The 17,489-nt window shown below is 35.3% G+C and overlaps 1 protein-coding gene across 1 annotated transcript in view; it reads right to left on the bottom strand.

The window, feature by feature from the left end:
* The window catches only part of RNF19A (ring finger protein 19A, RBR E3 ubiquitin protein ligase), a 54,496-nt gene that overhangs the window by 24,617 nt on the left and 12,390 nt on the right, over positions 1-17,489 (bottom strand). Inside the window, exon 2 of the mRNA XM_004431210.3 lies at positions 3,708-4,475. Coding sequence (XP_004431267.1) covers positions 3,708-4,381 — 674 coding nt within the window. The 5' untranslated portion in view covers positions 4,382-4,475. The remainder of the gene's footprint in view (positions 1-3,707; positions 4,476-17,489) is intronic.

The following is a 17,489-nucleotide window of genomic DNA, read 5'->3' as shown; positions in this document are numbered from 1 at the left end:
TAATCTCCATGACATGTTTTCTTTGTTCTCTGTAGCTAAGACTACTGACAACTACCAAAACCAAAAATTAATTTATAGCCAAATTAATCAAGGCCAATTCTTTGTAAAACTTATATAACAATCAAGTCATTATTTTCATAATAACAGAATCTATTAAAGTAGGTGTTTCTATTATTTTATATTTTACAATGAGTTAACATTTGTCTTCCCCAAAATATTTAGAATAGTAAACTATTTTACTTTTTAACAATGAGGTCTCAATGAGAAGAAAATGTGCAGAAATATCCCAAAGTCTGAGTTTATGAAAAATTTTAAAATTTTACTGAGAAATGTCATACATATGAAAGGATTTATAAAGAACAATAAAACGAACACCGCTCTATCTACCACAGGTTAAGAACAGTATCAGCAGGGTGATCATATAATTCACAACCTAAACTGGAACAATTGAGAAAGAAAGGTAATGCTATTAAAAACTACACCAGTAGAATAAGCATGAACTGGAACTATCGTGGGTAAGTCAGAACCTAAGGTTACCTCTTTTACCAGTGGCTTTAGAAGTTCCTTGATTGCTCCTCAAAGTTCACATCCCTTCCTCTTCCTCTCAAGAGGTAACCACGGAACTAAATGTATTTATTCACTTTACTGTTAAGGAACATTTGTTTTTTTCTTGTTTGTTCGCTATTGTGAACAATCTTTTTTTTTTTTTTTTTAAAGGTAGTGTTTTTTTTTTTTTTTAAAGATTTTATTTATTTTATTTTTCCCCCCAAAGCCCCAGTGGATAGTTGTATGTCGTAGCTGCACATCCTTCTAGTTGCTGTATGCGGGACTCGGTCTCAGGATGAATGGAGAAGTGGTGCCTCGATGCGCACCCGGGATCCGAACCCGGGCCACCAGCATCGCAGCGCGCGCACTTAACCACCAAGCCACAGGGCCGGCCCTATTGTGAACAATCTTAAACACGTCCCCTAACTAGATATCTCCCGGCACACAAAAGTTTCTCTAAGGTATTCAACTTGGAGTGGATATTCTAAGTTATAAGGTGATCATGTGTTCAATTTTAATAAATAATACGGCAGTAGGTAAGCTAATCATTCACCTATATTTTCTTTTAGTTTAATTTTTTTCCTTTTATTTATATAATTTACCTCTGTTACCTGTTTTGATGTGTTATGTGTGGGGACAATCTAATTTTTTCCCTTGAATAGCTAATTTTCACAATTCTATATGTTGAATAAGCAACTCTTTCCCAGTTGGTTTGGCATGCTTCCCCAAAAATCAAGTTCTCATACAAACTAGAATCTGTGTCAGCCCTATCTATTGTGTTCTATTAGGTTGATAGTGTTGATATTACCCATTATGACGACATGATCAATCAACTCAACACAAGAGAATATGCCTACTTAGTGACTAGAAAGCTTGTGCACCTGGATTTATGGCCTCAATCTCTCCTGGCCACAAATTTTGACACTTAAGCCGCCCTTTTAATTTGTTCCATTATTTTCGATTTTTTCTTTTAAAACTATTGAACACTTAAAGGAATTCGTGAAGGACCTCTTACCCTGGGGTTCCATGAAAGACAGTTAGAAAATCACACTCCTTCTCCAGATAAAAAGCAATATAGAGGCATATTCCTCACTATCTGAACTCTCTCTATAGGAGAATTTGCTAAAACGACTTGAAAAACGTTTTTTTTTTAAACCTAAAAATCGCTATCCAACTTGAAATCTACTCTATATGAATGTGCACACTTGTACCAGTGAACATGTTGTACAGGAGTCCATGGGATCAAGAGTGATACAATCATATCAAAGCTGTTTTCCTGACAGGATACTGTCTCCTGCTCAAGTTATTTAAAAGTATTGTTCACTATCCCCATTTTCTTCCCATCTTTTTCTTAAGAGTTTAGCCCTTCATGGATCCCAGTGTTTGCTTCTGCCATACACCTGGAAGAACAGCCAACCTTGGCCCAGTTCAGATAGTATCTTTAACATAATATTTTGTTACTTATGTTATAGTACAAGCTCCCTGAAGCATAGGAGAGCATAAATCAAGCTTGTTACTGAATAGTATCTCTGAGTGCTTCACACAACTAAGGAATTCGTAAAATGTTAAATAATTAGGTAATATTTTTAATGCTTTATATTACACAGAAATCCTTGCTGGATAGTTAAGTGCAAGTGACACCTCGGAAAACTGTTTGAGATTTGCACAGGCTAGAAACATATTATTACTTTTCTCACTTAAAATTATGGAATATAGGCTAGATGCAATCTGAAAATTTGTTTCTCAAGAAGCTTTTAATAATAGATTTGATTTGGATGGTGAGTCCTGAAATTGTCATTTGATAAATTAAACTCACATTCTAGCCTTGTCTCTGATTATACCCAGATAATCTTGGAAATTCTGGGTTTCCCAAACTCTTACTTATAGATAATCTCTGGTTTACTAATGGTACGCTAAATCACGTCCAGTGTTTATGGCTTTCATTCTTCTTCTTTTTTTTTTTTTTGCTGAGGAAGATTTGCCTTGAGCTAACATCTATTGCCAATCTTCCTCTATCTTGTATGTGGAGCCACCATCACAGCATGGCCACTGATACCCGAGTGGTGTAGGTCCACACCCAGGAACCGAACCCAGGCCACCGAAGTGGAGTGTACCGAACTTAACCTCTAGGCCACTGGGGCTGGCCCTGGCTTTTGTTCTTCTTGAAGAATATATGACTGTTTCTTCCTGGTTCTGACAACCATACATAGTAAATGCTGTTTAAATAGGGGTTGCTGTTAACATGATAATCAAATATATAAGCAAAATTATTTTATTTTAAATGTTGGGAAAATGATATTTATAATTCAAAAACTTGAGGCAGGGGCCGGCCCCGTGGCTTAGTGGTTAAGTGCACGCGCTCCGCTACTGGCGGCCCGGGTTTGGATCCCGGGCGCGGACCAACGCACCGCTTCTCCGGCCATGCTGAGGCCACGTCCCACATACAGCAACTAGAAGGACGTGCAACTACGACATACAACTATCTACTGGGGCTTTGGGGAGAAAAAAGGGAAAAAAAGGAGGAGGATTGGCAATAGATGTTAGCTCAGAGCCGGTCTTCCTCAGCAAAAAGAGGAGGATTAGCATGGATGTTAGCTCAGGGCTGATCTTCTTCACAAAAAAAAAAACAAAACAAAACAAAAAAAAAACTTGAGGCATATGAAGTACTACAGAACTCCTAGATCCTGAGACTAGCAAATACTTATTATGTTTACTAACACGAACACATCACACTGTGGCACATATTAAGGTGCCTTTCAAAAGGGGCATTTAAGTTTAAACAAATGACCCCCCCCCACCAAAAACAAACAAAACTCCTGACCATTTCATCTGTTATACCAAAACAAAAATTATCCCAATGGATGGAGAAAATCAGTTTTGCCCACAACTAGATCCTGTACTCTACCATCTTAGCCCTTTCTTCTGAAAACGCTCTGAAGTGAATATGTGATGCAGAGACAAAAATAAGTAAAGTAAGATTCCTGTCTTTAACATCTAACATTGTGCCTGACACACGGTATGCACTCAGTACATGTTTGTCTACTGAATGAATGAATTACCTGGCATGTTAAGATTTTTCTTTTGAGTAATAGTCAGCAAACTCTTATTTTATCCACAGAGAAAAGAATTAAGTTAAGAAAAATCAGACAAAATCTTCTTACCCACAGTCTGGAGCTGGACACCACCTACAATCAGGATCTGCAACAAGCCACCGCCTAAGCATAAATTCTTCATATTTTTCCATCAAGACATCATCACTTAATATCAAGCGAATATCATGGGGATTAAACCGTTCAGTACATTCTGGGCAACTGATGTTAACTCTGCTTTCAGAAATTTCTATCCTTAGATATTGTCGTAAGCAATCCACACAAGATCTATGATGACAAGTCATTATCTCAGGAAATCTGTCTTTAGAATGCCTCAAAAGGCACAAAGGGCACTCTATAAAGTCTCCAATTTGTTTGCTGATGGAAGTTAATCCATTGTCAGAGGAGGTATTTGTAGAGAAAATGGAGTTCTTATCAGCACACATTTCAGAATGTATACTTTCAATACTCGCAATTCCATCCACCCCTCCATTTAGCTCCCTTGATTTACGTTTGTTATCCTTTTTCCTCCGAAACAGAGAGCCTATTGAAATTCTTCTTTTTTTGGGTGCCTTTTTAACTGAAGGCAAGCTCACAGATGAAGCAGAAGACTGAAGATCTCGATCTGAACCCATTTGCCGATGTAAACTCATGTCTAAAATGTTCATCAGAATTGAGTCAGGGTCTGTGTTTACACACAGCCCTTCATTATATTTAGCGATGAAACCTATTTCTTGTTCTTGCATTCAGATTAAGTCATGATGTAAGAAAATCCTACTTGGTTCCTTCAGAGAATTCTTGAAAAAGTTCAATTTATAGAAGACTGTTATCATAGATGTTCTGAAACAAAACAAAATACCAAGATCATTTAATTGTATTCTTAGTCTGCATGTTTTTTAATAAATTTACAAACTCATTATGAAACTTCAAACAAGTATGTTCTTTAATCATGAGGGTTTCTTTTTTTTTAAAATAAGGCCAATTTATTAAGTAGTCTACAAGAGAATATAAAACCAATGCTGAAATAACAAGGACATTCTTTAACTCTTTAATCTCAATAAAAGACTCTAGATTTGAGCTGACCTTATTAGTATTAAAATCTTATACAAAACTTCTGATCATTATTACTCAGATCTCATTGATTCCCCATTGCTTTTAGTTTTTTAATTGACAATAAAATGTACATGCAAATACAATGGGCTAAGTATAGTTTACACAATCTTGAAGAAGAACAAAGTATGTGGGGGGGTACTCTTACACTGCCAGATATAATGACTTATTATAAAGTTACACTAATTACGAAGACAGTGTGGTACATCACAAGGATGAATACAAAGACCAATCGAACCAAACACAGGCCAGAAAAAAAGTCCCACATATACATGGATACTTGATTTATGTCAAAGGTGACACTGCTGAACACTAAGAATGGCCTTTTCAAAAACAAAACAAAACAAAACAACATAGTACTGTTTTACTGGTTACCATTGAGAAGAGAAAAGGCACATAAAAATTTACACTCCATGCAGAAAAATCAATTCTAGATGGTTCATAGATCTAAATACAAAAAGTAAAATCATAAAACTTCCAGGAGTCAATAGAAGAGAATATTTCAACGAAAAGATTTCTTAAAGAACATACAAAAGTACTTACCATAAAAGAAAAGATTGATAAATTGGATTACAATAAAATCAAGAGACAGTATTAAGGGAGTGGGAGAAGACATTTGCCACACATAACTAATAAAGGACTAGTATCCAGATTATGGAAAGAACAGTTACAAATCAATAGACAAGGCAGACAATCCAATAGAAAAATGGACAAGGGACTTAACAGGCATTTCACAAAAGGATATGCAAAAGTGCTCAACATCACTTGTCATCAGGGAAATACACATTAAAGCCACACTGGGAGATCACTACACACCCAGCAGGATGTTTAAAATTCAGACAGACATTTCCAAGTGTCAGCAAAGATGTGGACTGCTGGTGAAAGTGTAAAATGGCACAACTGCTTTGGAAAACTTTAAAGAGTATCTATCAAATTTGAACATAGATATTCTACTACCCAATTATACTCCTAGAAATGAATGCAAAAAAGAAATGAATGCACACACACATCAAAAGATATGTATACCAATATTCATAGCAGCATTAGCTATAATAAGCTAAAAAACCAGATACAATCCACATTTTCATCAATAGTAGAATGGATAGATTGTGGTATATTCACACTCTAGCATACCAGAAAGCAATGAAAATGAACACAATAGTGCCATACACAAAATAAGAAGGAATCTCACACAAAAGAATGTGTACCATATAATTCCATTTAAATAAAGGTCAAAATCAGGCAGAACTAAACTATGATGTTAAAAGTCAGGATTGTAGCTACCTTTCAGAGGAGGCACAAAGGGAACTTTGACCTGTGTAGTGGTTACAAATGTATGTTCACTTTGTGATAAATCATTAACCTACAAACTCATGATTAATGCACTTTTCTGGGTGACTGTTATACCACAATTAAAACTCAAAAAAAAAAAGCTTCCTGAGCTGATAGCCACACACATCCTTGAGAAAGTCATCGATTTCCCAACACAAAATCTAGAAAAACATTTCACTCGGGCAAACTTTATTCATGTCCATCAGTTTATATTTTCCCATTATTTGCAGCATTATCCCTTAATTCTGATGAAAAAATAGAACATTACGGTAGGTTTTACTAAAATTTTCTCCATATTTTCTTCTTTATATGTTTTTATTTTCTCTTGCATCTCAAAATGCTTTCTGTATTCTAGCATTCAATATATGTATCATAGAACAGAAGTGTAGATGGAACGCATTTTGAGGATCTTGTCCTAAGAATTTACCACTTAAAATATTAAACCAGGGGGCTGGCCCAGTGGCGTAGTGATTCAGTTCAGTGTGCTCCACCTCTGCAGCCCAGGTCTGTGGGTTCGGATCCCAGGCGCGGACCTACACCACTCATCAAGCTATGCTGTGGTGGTTACCTACATACAAAATAGAGGAATATGGGCACAGATGTTAGCTCAGGGCCACTCTTCCTCAAGCAAAAAGAGGAAGAAAGTTAGCTCAGGGCCAATCTTCCTTGACAAAAAAAAAAAAAAATTAAACCAGTGGTACTTAATCAGTATCACCTGGGGAATTTTTAAAACTACACACTTTCAGAAATTTGATAGCCATGTAATTTATTATCCAAATGAGAACCTTATAAGAGTGAATGGAGGTGCTATTAATATTTAAACTAGGATAACAGGGGGAAACTGGAACATATGGTCATCCTATTTATGAAGCCTTTCTAAAACATTGTGCAAATACACAAATATGCCTCAAAGGAAAATAAACAAATTTGAATACTAAAAATTTAATATTTCTGTATGGTAAAAAATACTATAAAATAGAAAGACATTTTAATTTCTTATAAAATTAGGACACGTATAACAACGAACAAATTTCCTCACAATACAAACAGCTTTTACACATTAATAAGAAAAAGATGTACAACCTAATAGCAAAATGAGCAAATATACAAGGAGTAAGTTTGGAGAAAAAGAATTACAAAAATTAAGAAGATAGGAAACAGTATTCAACAACAATCACAACTAAAGAAATGAAAATTCAAACATTAGATATCATCCTTGTGCACACTGAACTGACAAACGTTGTAAAGGGTTGGTGAGTGTGTACTGAAGGAAGCAACTCACAGACTATTGGGAGGAGTGCAAATCAGCACAATTTTTGGGAACCAATTTGGCAATATCTATTAAACTTCAAGATGGAAATATTCTTTGACTAGCAACCCTACATGTAAAATTTATCCTTCAGAAAATCTAAGGACACAGTGTGCAAAGACATATTGTGCAAAGAAATTCACTGCAGCCTAGTTGATAGAAGCAAACAAAACAAAATGAGACAAAAAGAACCCCACACAAAACCTGGAAATAACTTAAGTGTCCATTAGGGGACTTGTAAAAATAAAAGAACCAAGCACAATTTATGTGTAATGATCTGGAAAGATCTCTCTATACAATGCTGAGTGAACAATAATAATTGCAAAATAGTATGTACAGTATGAGCATATTTGTGGAAAAACCATACCCACACAGGCTTATATATACATACACAATTTCTGGGAAAATGTTAAGAAACCATTAACAATGGTTACCTTGGGGAGTACAATCTTTAGTATTCACTTTCTGCATAGTATTGTATCATGAGCATTTATTACTTACAGTTAAAAAGAAAAACTTAATTGAACCCCACAAACAACAACAAAAAACATATTCTGCCCTAAAGCTACGCAGTCAAAATGAGGATGGGGTCCAGAGCTTGTATATTTTGAAAATGTTTCTCAGTAATTTAGTTGCACACTCTGGTTAAGAACCACCAATACTAGAGACTTTGTTAACACTCTCACTTAAAAACAGAATTCCATAAGCTTGGCCTCCAAAACATGACTCCTCGTTTTTCATAACTTTAGGTACTAAAAATAAAAGTTCCATAAAAAACAAAACAAAAACACTTCAGTTTATAGTCATTGTCAGCCTACAGGGTTAGAGTGAGGTACCCATTAACAATCTATGGTATAGAGACGATAAGAGAGACTTATAAAAAAAATCCACATAATTTAACAACTATCCTTCTTTAGAAATAATCCACGAAGGTGTCTATAAGCATGAGACTGAAGCGTATTGGGAATGCCTCCAATCAAGGGGACTTTGGCCAATTTCAGAGTTGAAAGCTAGCCCAGCATGTGCTAAACCCTGAGGTTATCACCATAAATAAGATAGACATGGTCTCATCCTCAGTGTGATAGATCTGAGGAAGAAACATATATCATAAAACCAATAATTATAAATCTATATACATTAAATTTCTGTCTCTGTTACTACACCTCTCAAAAACAGCTGAGTAAATTTTCACCAAATTTAGAGGGCGTCTTTGAGCACAAGAGGCCTTATACAACAGCAGATTCAGAAGATATAGTCAATATTTCATCCCACCACCCCAGAAGTATAGGCATATCCATCCCTCCTTCTCCTCTTCTCAGCGATCTACAATTTACAAGTTTTAGCCATATTCATTTTTTCACTATTCTAACTTTGCAGATAGAAAACCAGAGACTCAGAGTATTAAGAACTAAACCTAATTATTTTACTGGTATATGAAATCAAGATTCTATGGGTTACCCATAACAAAGAATTTTTAATCAAACTGTTTATTTGCATAAACATTTAGAAATTAGTAAACTAACCTGGATTTCTAAGGCTATACTCTAAACCACTAAAAAAAATGAGTTCTACAGAAATTCTGCCAATTTGAACAGATCACAAAATGTGTGAAATTAAAAAAAATTTCAGTGATTCAGGAACTTTACTTATTTTAGGAAAAAGTTGACTTCATTCTCCAGTGAAAAAGAAAAATCTATTATTTGCATCATTTAATATAGTACTATTCTTTTTGAACTTTTTTTCAAGTAAACTATCAACTGTATGACTCTGTTACATATCATTATGCTATGTTCTGCCTCAGAAATGAGCACACATTAAGACAAAAATATTATTTGAGTTTTAAAACAAACAGTTTGGTTACTGGTTGGAAAGAGGGAAAAAATATGTTGTATATAATTACCCACCACTACACATTAAAGTTTTAAAAGTGCTTTTTATCAGTGTCTTGATTTACACCTCATTGTTCTATGGAATGGGTATTATTATCCTTATTTGATAGAGGAGAAAACTGAAGCTCAGAAAGGATAAATACTGCACAGTTTGTAAATGATAGGGTTAGGGGTCAAATTCAGGTCTTCTGATATCTCAGCCTCAGTACCATCATCTGTCTGCAGTTGCTTTCATGAAACAACTTCTCTAGTCATTATCAGGATATCAAAAATTATCTCAGAAAATGAAAGACACCTATATCCTGCAAATCATCTAAGACTGGTTTTAACTATCCCTCAACTTTATGCTTCACTCAAGCCATTCCCCATCTGAAATGCCACTCCCTTCTCTCTCCTCCTTACCAAATTGTACTCAACTTTTATAACTCAGATAAAATTTCATTTTGTTCTTCTTTCCTGATTACCTTCAGCTTTTTAATAAGGTTTTTAAGGTAAAGCTTTAATATTTGTGATTTCTTTAATACAACACAGAGCCAAGATGGTGTCATGAACATAAACATCGTGAACAAATACCAAATGAGTACTTCTTAAAATGACACAAAGTGATGATACTATTCCATAACCACAAGAAAACATCAGTCTTATTATCTCATTGTCATACTTCCTAGGCATATACATGCTCTATTTATTTAAAAAATCCAATTAGTTCATACTAGGTCTACAAAGACAAATATGAGGTCTCCTGGATTAAATACAGTATAAATCATATACAAAAATCTAGATGTTCACATGGTATAATAGAATAATTCATACCATTTCAGAGCAGGAACAGATAATGAGAGGCAGTAAATGTACTTAACGACATAATTTGAAATATCCCCAACTCCTAATAATCCCCAACCTTGGAAGCTCTTTAAATTGATTTACTATCCCAAGGATTTGTCAAACTATAATGCATTGATAACATGAAGAAAAGCAGTGAGGGGAAAAAGATAACTGAGGTTGGCCTCCATCATGTTATGGCCATTGGCTTAGTGGGAATACCACGCCCCTGCCCCCCCGGCCAAATAAATGTATGGATCTGTAATTAAAGTTGCTAGAAGGGTTTAGTTACTGAAACAGAGAAGAATAGTAAAATAAAAGTAGACCTCAAATTACGTATTTTCAACTAAGTATCTAAAATCATAAAGGAGGCACCTCTCTAACACCAATGTCATAAGGAATGCCAGTCACCTGCTAATTAAGCTATGAGAAATGTCTCTCCTTTTCCCTCTTTCCCAGTCTAGCACAACTCCCACAAGTAACCAAGACTCTCTGCCCACTGCTGCTACACACTTTCATCCCCCTGAAGAAACTGGTTGGAGAATTAGTTTTATCACTGGCAAAGGAGCCCCACTCCTGACTTTTTCATGTATTTCAACTGAAGAGTAGCACCTAAGATTCATATTGAAAAGGACAAAGACCTGAACTTGCTTACCTAACTTTCTCTAGTCCACAGTGTTTATATTCTTTTAAAGTCAAGATCTCTTGATTCCTACTTTTCTACCTCTTGAGGAATATGTGAGGAACTAAGAAACAGGAATGGCCCAAAATAAAGGTCACGTGTCAAAGCTTTGTGGACCAAACATTTCGTAAAAGTGCTGATAACTTTGGATTGACTCATCACAAAATACATCTAATTTGGCACCATGCTATTTTTTATACTTTGTAAAAATTACAGAAGTTGAGCATTCCAGTTGAAAGATCTAACCAACAATTACAATATATATTTTTTTTCCTGAGGAAGATTTGCCCTGAGCTAACACCTGCTGTCAATCTTCCTCTTTCTGCTTGAGGAGGATTCACCCTGAGCTAACATCTGTGCCAATCTTCCTCTATTTTGTTTGTGGGTCACTGCCACAGCATGGCTGCTGACAAGTGGTGTACATCGAGCCTGAGCCGCTGAAGTGGAGCACGCTGAACTTAACCACTAGGCCACAGGGCTGGCTCCTACAATATCATTTTAAATGAAAACGTGTTCCAGATTTTAAACACTCAACTTATAAACACAGGATAGATACCAACAGTCAGAAAGCTCAAATCCATACAAATAATAGCCCATGTTTTAAGAAAAGCTGTATGTATCCGTCAAGGGCCTGGCAAAAAACAAAGCATTCTCGAAAAGATAAATGAAGGGCATATTTACAAAGGTGTGGGCAAGGTTAAAGGAACCAACAGGGATAGCAAAGTACTCAGGAAGCCACTGCCACCCTTTGGAATGAAGGGGCAGGGAGGAAGCAATTACTGGAGAGGAGCTGCCCAATAGCATCTGGAAGAATAAATATCCAGCTTCTCTTTCCTCTGGCTCTCCAATATCCTGTCAGTGCCTCACACTGGCAAAATCCAACAAGAAATGAACAAGGGAGCCCAAGTCAGGCAGTCTTCAAAGGTCAACTTCCTCTGGGGCAGAGAACAAGGCAAAGAAGGATGAAGAGTGGATCTGGAAAGGCAAATAAGAAACATTCAGTACTGAATGTATAAAAAAGAGAATTTGGGGGCCGGCCCCATGGCCTAGTGGTTAAATTCGGTGTGCTCCGCTTTGGCAGCCCAGGTTTGGTTCCTGGGCGTGGACCTACACCACTCGTCAGCGGCCATGCTATGGTGGTAACCCACATACAAAATACAGGAAGACTGGCACAAATGTTAGCTCAAGGTGAATCTTCCTCAGCAAAAAACAAAAAAACAAAAACAGAATTTGGGAGTCAAGACCTGCTCACCTGGTAGGCCACTTTTAGTTATAAAATCCTAGATAAGGTACATTCTTGAGTCTGTGATCTCCACTACAAAATATGGATGGTACCACTCATTTCAAATAGATGTTATAAGAATAAAGCGAAATTGACATGTGCTAAAAGTACCTAACAAAACTCGGCACTTGGCACAAAAATGTATGACAAGCTTTGTATCCCTAGTACCTAACAAAATGTGTAACTTATAGCAGGCGCCTAACAAACAGTGGCTAAATAAATGATGACACAGAACACACATAAGCGGAAATAAGGAACTAAAGATTCACATCTTTGCTTTTGGCTTGCTATTGCTGTGTGATCCTTATTAAGTATTACCACCTTACTACATCCAGCTTTTTAAACTGAAAAGACAAGAACCTTTACCCTACAAGTGCTATAGGATAAATAAAAGATGTTAAGTATCCTGACACTATACAACTTCAAGAATCACAGATTTAAAATATTCTACCAATAAACATCTCCTAACCATAAACACTTTAGTAGCATCTAGTAGCCACCCACGTGCCTAAATTAAATGATTTAAGACACATGAGAGGGCACTTCGGAAATGCAGAAGGCTGGACAAAAAGGTTTATAGACAATAAAGAAATTACTTCCCAAGAGAAAATCCCATTATACTCTGGAATATCTGATTTTGTCTCTGTTATTCAGCTAAAAGTAGGCTTCTTCTGCTACTTCTCAAAAAGGTTAAAATATGGAGAAAATTCAATAATTTTGTGTTGATGGTCTAAATACTAAATATAAGAGCAAAGCGTACCTACGGCTTCTAATTTTAATTCCTTTTTTTGATGTCTGACACCCAGATGTTCAGCACCTCTAAAACACACATGTAATACAATTAGGATGCAATAATATTTACCAGCACTGCTGAAGAGAAAAGAAAGGGGACTGAGTATAAAGTCATTTTTTTTTGCTTTTGTTTTTTAAGTGAGGAGGGACTAGGTACAGAGATTTCCAGAGTTTCTAATGATTACCACTTTTGGTCACTAGTGAAGCCTGAGCTATCTTATATTCAAGTAAAAGAGTCAAGGAAGAAGATAAAGAAACAAGACTTTCTATTTTAGATGTTGTATTCTGTATTACAAAAGCATAACAGGCTAATAAACTTCTTCAGCAATATGTGCTTATGTTGAGAGGTTGGGAGAAGATGAGGAATAAAGAAAAAATTTAAATTTTAATGGCTATAAATTTGGTATTATATGTGAGACTGAGAGACCAAGAGGAACATGTGCCTTGGTAGGAAAGATACCATTAGTATTTCACAGATATTTACATTTCACTTTCTGTGAACTAACCACTAACTTCATATCTTGCTGCTGGACTTTTCCTTATTGATGTTTAGGACCTATTTATATATAAAGGAATCTTGCCATTATGTGTCAAACAAATTTTTTAAAAAATCATATTTGATTGTATGGTAATTTTCCAACGCAGGAATTTCAAAATTTTTTTTATGTGTTCAAATTCACATATCTTTCTCTTTATGACTTTTGGGTTCTACACCTGTCTTGGAAGAGTCTTGCTCACTCCAAGATTATATTTTTAAAATTCTCTCATGTTTTCTTCTGGTACTTCCATAGTTTTTTTTTGGCTTAAATCTTTCATCCATTTTCATTTATTTTAATGTTAGGAATAAGTAGACATCAAAATTTGATATTTTCTAAATGGCTAGCCAGTTATCTCAACACCAGTTACTGAATAATGATCTCCGTTTCACCCCCACCTCCTTCCTATTTGATAAGCTACTTCTCGGTGTATGAATTTCTTGCTATTTAGGTGGTATGGACTTCTAAAATGAGCTCTTGAAATGAACTACCAAACTGTTTTGTTCTGATTTGTATTCCCACCAGCCAGAAAGGTGCTTATTTCCCTGAATTCTCACCAATATCTTATATTATTTCAACAGCTTTTTCTGAGTGGCAAAAATTAAACAGTAAGTACAATTTTCATTTCTTTGATACTAAACAAATTGAACATTTGTTCACACGTACCATCCTCTTTATTTCTTCAATGATTTATCTTTTTGCTCATATTTTTTAGCCATTTTTATACTGGAATATTAATGTTCTTCTTTGATTTTAAACATTCAATATTTATTTCCACCTAACATTTGCCCTTTAATTTTGTGATGTTTTGAAGAGGTTTAAAATTTTTATTTAGTCACGTCTACCAAGCTCTTCTGTAAATTCTTTCGTTGCTTTATAAACTTTTAAAATCTTTTCAGAGAATGAAATCTATTTATCAACATATTTACCATTTCCGGTACTCTTCATTCCTTCTTGCGGATCCAAGTTTCACCTGATGTCATTTCCCTCCAGCCTGAAGAACTTCCTTTAGCATTCCTTGGTTTGCAGGTCTCCTAGCAATGAATTCTCTCAACTTTTGTTTATCTGATAAATTTCCTTATTTCATCTTCAGTTTTTATGGATATTTTTGTTGAATACAGAATTCCAGGTTGATAGATTTACCCTTTTGGGACTTTAAATAGGTCATTCCATTGTCTTCCAGCGTCAATCATTTCTTATAAGTAATCCTTCATTGATATTTTAATTCCTCTGTGTCTTTTTTTTTCCTTTGGCTCCATTCAACTTTTCCTTTCTATCTTTGATGTTCAGCAGTTTGATTAAGATGTGCCTAGATGTGGTTTTCCTTGTATTTATCCTGCTTGGGGTTCACCAAACTTCTTGGATTTGCAGTTGATTTAACTGAGTAACTGAATTTTTTGGCAATTACTTTAAATATTTCTTACCCATCTGTCTGTCTGTCTGTCTCTCTCATCTCTTCTTCTGTTATTCATATATTAGACAGTTTAATACTGTCACATTGGCCATCAAAGCTTTGTTCATTTTTTGTCATCTTTTTTCTCCATTCTTTAGATTGGCAAATTTTTATTGACCGATCTTCAAGTTCACCAACTTTTCCCTCTACCATCTCCGATCTACTGTTAAATCCATTCAGTGAAATTTTCACCTCAGATATTGTACTTTTCAGTTCTATAATGTAGTTAGATACGCTAGAATGCCTAACTATTCTTTTTTATAGTTTCTATTTCTCTGCTGCGATTATTCATCTGTTCAGTCATTATAATCATGCTTCTCCCTTTAAGCCATTGAAAATATTACAGTTGCTTTAAAGTCTGCTAATTTTGCTATTTTTAGGATCTGCTACCATTTTGGGGGGGATAGTCTTCACATTAAGTCATATTTTCCTGATTCTTCACACGTCTAGTAATTGCTATTATAACTGGATATTGTGGATGATATGTTGAGAGACTTTTAGAGCCTCTTACCTTCTCCTGAAGAGTGAGGATTTTTATCATAATTGGTAGTTAAGTCACCCGGTAATCAACTTGTACTTGTGGAAGCTTGGTTTTATGCTTTTTTAAAACGGGTCTGTGAAGAGCACTTATGTTTACCAAGCCCCTTTAACTTGGAAATCAAACACCAAATTCTGTCAACCCTGCAGAGAGTAGGAGCTGAAATCTCTAGTCAGCTTTTCCAGCCTTACAGCTGCTGTTTTCCATTGAGCTCCTTGGAATCTCCCATGCACAGTTAAGAGGTCATCTAGGTATCTGAGAGGAGTTCATTCACAGATTTTTGGGCTATCCTACTATAACTTCCTTCTTTCTTGGATTTATCCACTCAATTGCCAGCCATTCTGGCAGTCCTAAACTCCATCCGCTGACACTTCAAGCTAGTAAGACTCTAATTTTCTGCCTGATTTCCAGCTGCCCTGTGCCATATGGACTTTTCCTCAAGAGGAAAGCTGTATAAATTTTTTTCTGTAAAATATTTGGCAGTTTTCTAAAGGATATCTTCACCTAGCCTCTGAGATACAGTATTCTTGAATCTGTATATGATGCTGTCATAGGAAATTTTAGCCTAAGCTTAAGTATGCATTTGTTACCTCTACAATAATTACTGTACTGCCTTTAAAAAATGATCTTTAAAAGGTTTTCTTGCATTATCCAATAACTGCAACTGTAACAGCTTCTAGGAACAACGAAATTTGTTAAACTTTTTACTACAAGTAACTCGGATAAGTATTAATTCATTTATTCTTTCAACAAATATGTTCAGTGCCTATCATGTGTCAGATCCTCCTCTAGGTGGTAGATGTACAATAGTGAACAAAACAGACAAGATCCCTGTTCTGTGGAACTCTCCTTCTAGTGCATATAAACCAAGCACTGAACAAAGACATTTCAGACCATGTCTTCCCCAAACAGTAATATGATTGACTTTGCAAGGATCTAAATTATTATAAAGTGATTCCCCTTTTTCATAAGCATAATTTTGAAAGAAAAAAATTCAATTTTATATTTGGGCATATATGGTAGTCCCATAATGTAAACAAATATTTATCAAAATCCATTTTAAAGCTTTCTTTCTAAAAGACTATACTTTTGACAGTACTGTTTTTCATAGTGACAATGGTTTTCTAAAATGATAAACAGCAATTTAAGTTGTACAAAAAGGAATCACTAGCTATCTGACCAAATGATCTAGTATAGAGAACATTCATTTAGCTCACTGTGCATATAACTTCAGGAACCAATATTGGCAAATAAACAGTGGGGGAAATCCTCAAAAGCTGACCCAGTTTTTTGGCTCTGCTCTTTCTCTAGTGGTCCTAAAGCAGTGAAAAAAGGAAGTATTTATCTTTCCATAGCATCTCCTATACACTGAGTTGCAAACAACAACCTATCAAATTTAAATACGGCTAGGTACAACTTAATGTAGTAGTTGACTACCAAAAAACAGAATTAATTATCATAAGCCATCTTTTGATCAGACAACACTAGAAGTGATGTACTAGAATTAATGTATCTACGCACAAGGTAATTTTGGCCCAAAGTAAACAGAGCTTTTGTAAATCTGAGCCATTTCATCAAGAGAAGTTTGAGGCATTAAATTGTTTGGATTTTCATACGCGCCTTTCTCACAACACAGATAAATCACTAAAGTTCATTATAATGAAGTTTGCTATTGCTCAAAAAGGTTATTTAAATCTTTAAAGTTTTTTTAAGTTTTACCATTGATCCTGCCAACCTCAAATCTGGAAATGCCATAATTTCTTCTAATAAATCTCTTCCCCAATATAGCTGCCAAATTCAGCCATAGCAGCAATGCAGACTCTGGGCATAATTCTTGCTATCCAAATAAAATTAAAGAGATAGACTCTCTTATAAAAAACTTACATATTATACATCTCTTTATACAGTCTGTTAAAGCAAAAAGATAATAGGCACAACAATAAATTTTTGGAGAAGGATAAAAATGGTTAAAAGTAACAGCTCATACATGGAGAGGCTTCAGAGAAATCCATGAAATCTTTAAAACTGTATACTAAATTGTGAATATATGTATATTCTAGGGATAGAATTCACAGCTTTCAAGAGATTCTCCAAGAAGTCTAAAGTATA

Source organism: Ceratotherium simum, chromosome 23, assembly GCF_057802395.1.
Source record: "Ceratotherium simum simum isolate JZ-2026a chromosome 23, ASM5780239v1, whole genome shotgun sequence".
NCBI lineage: Eukaryota > Metazoa > Chordata > Mammalia > Perissodactyla > Rhinocerotidae > Ceratotherium > Ceratotherium simum.
The sequence above is the reverse complement of the archived record's forward strand: the minus strand, read 5'-3'. Positions and strand labels throughout refer to the sequence as shown.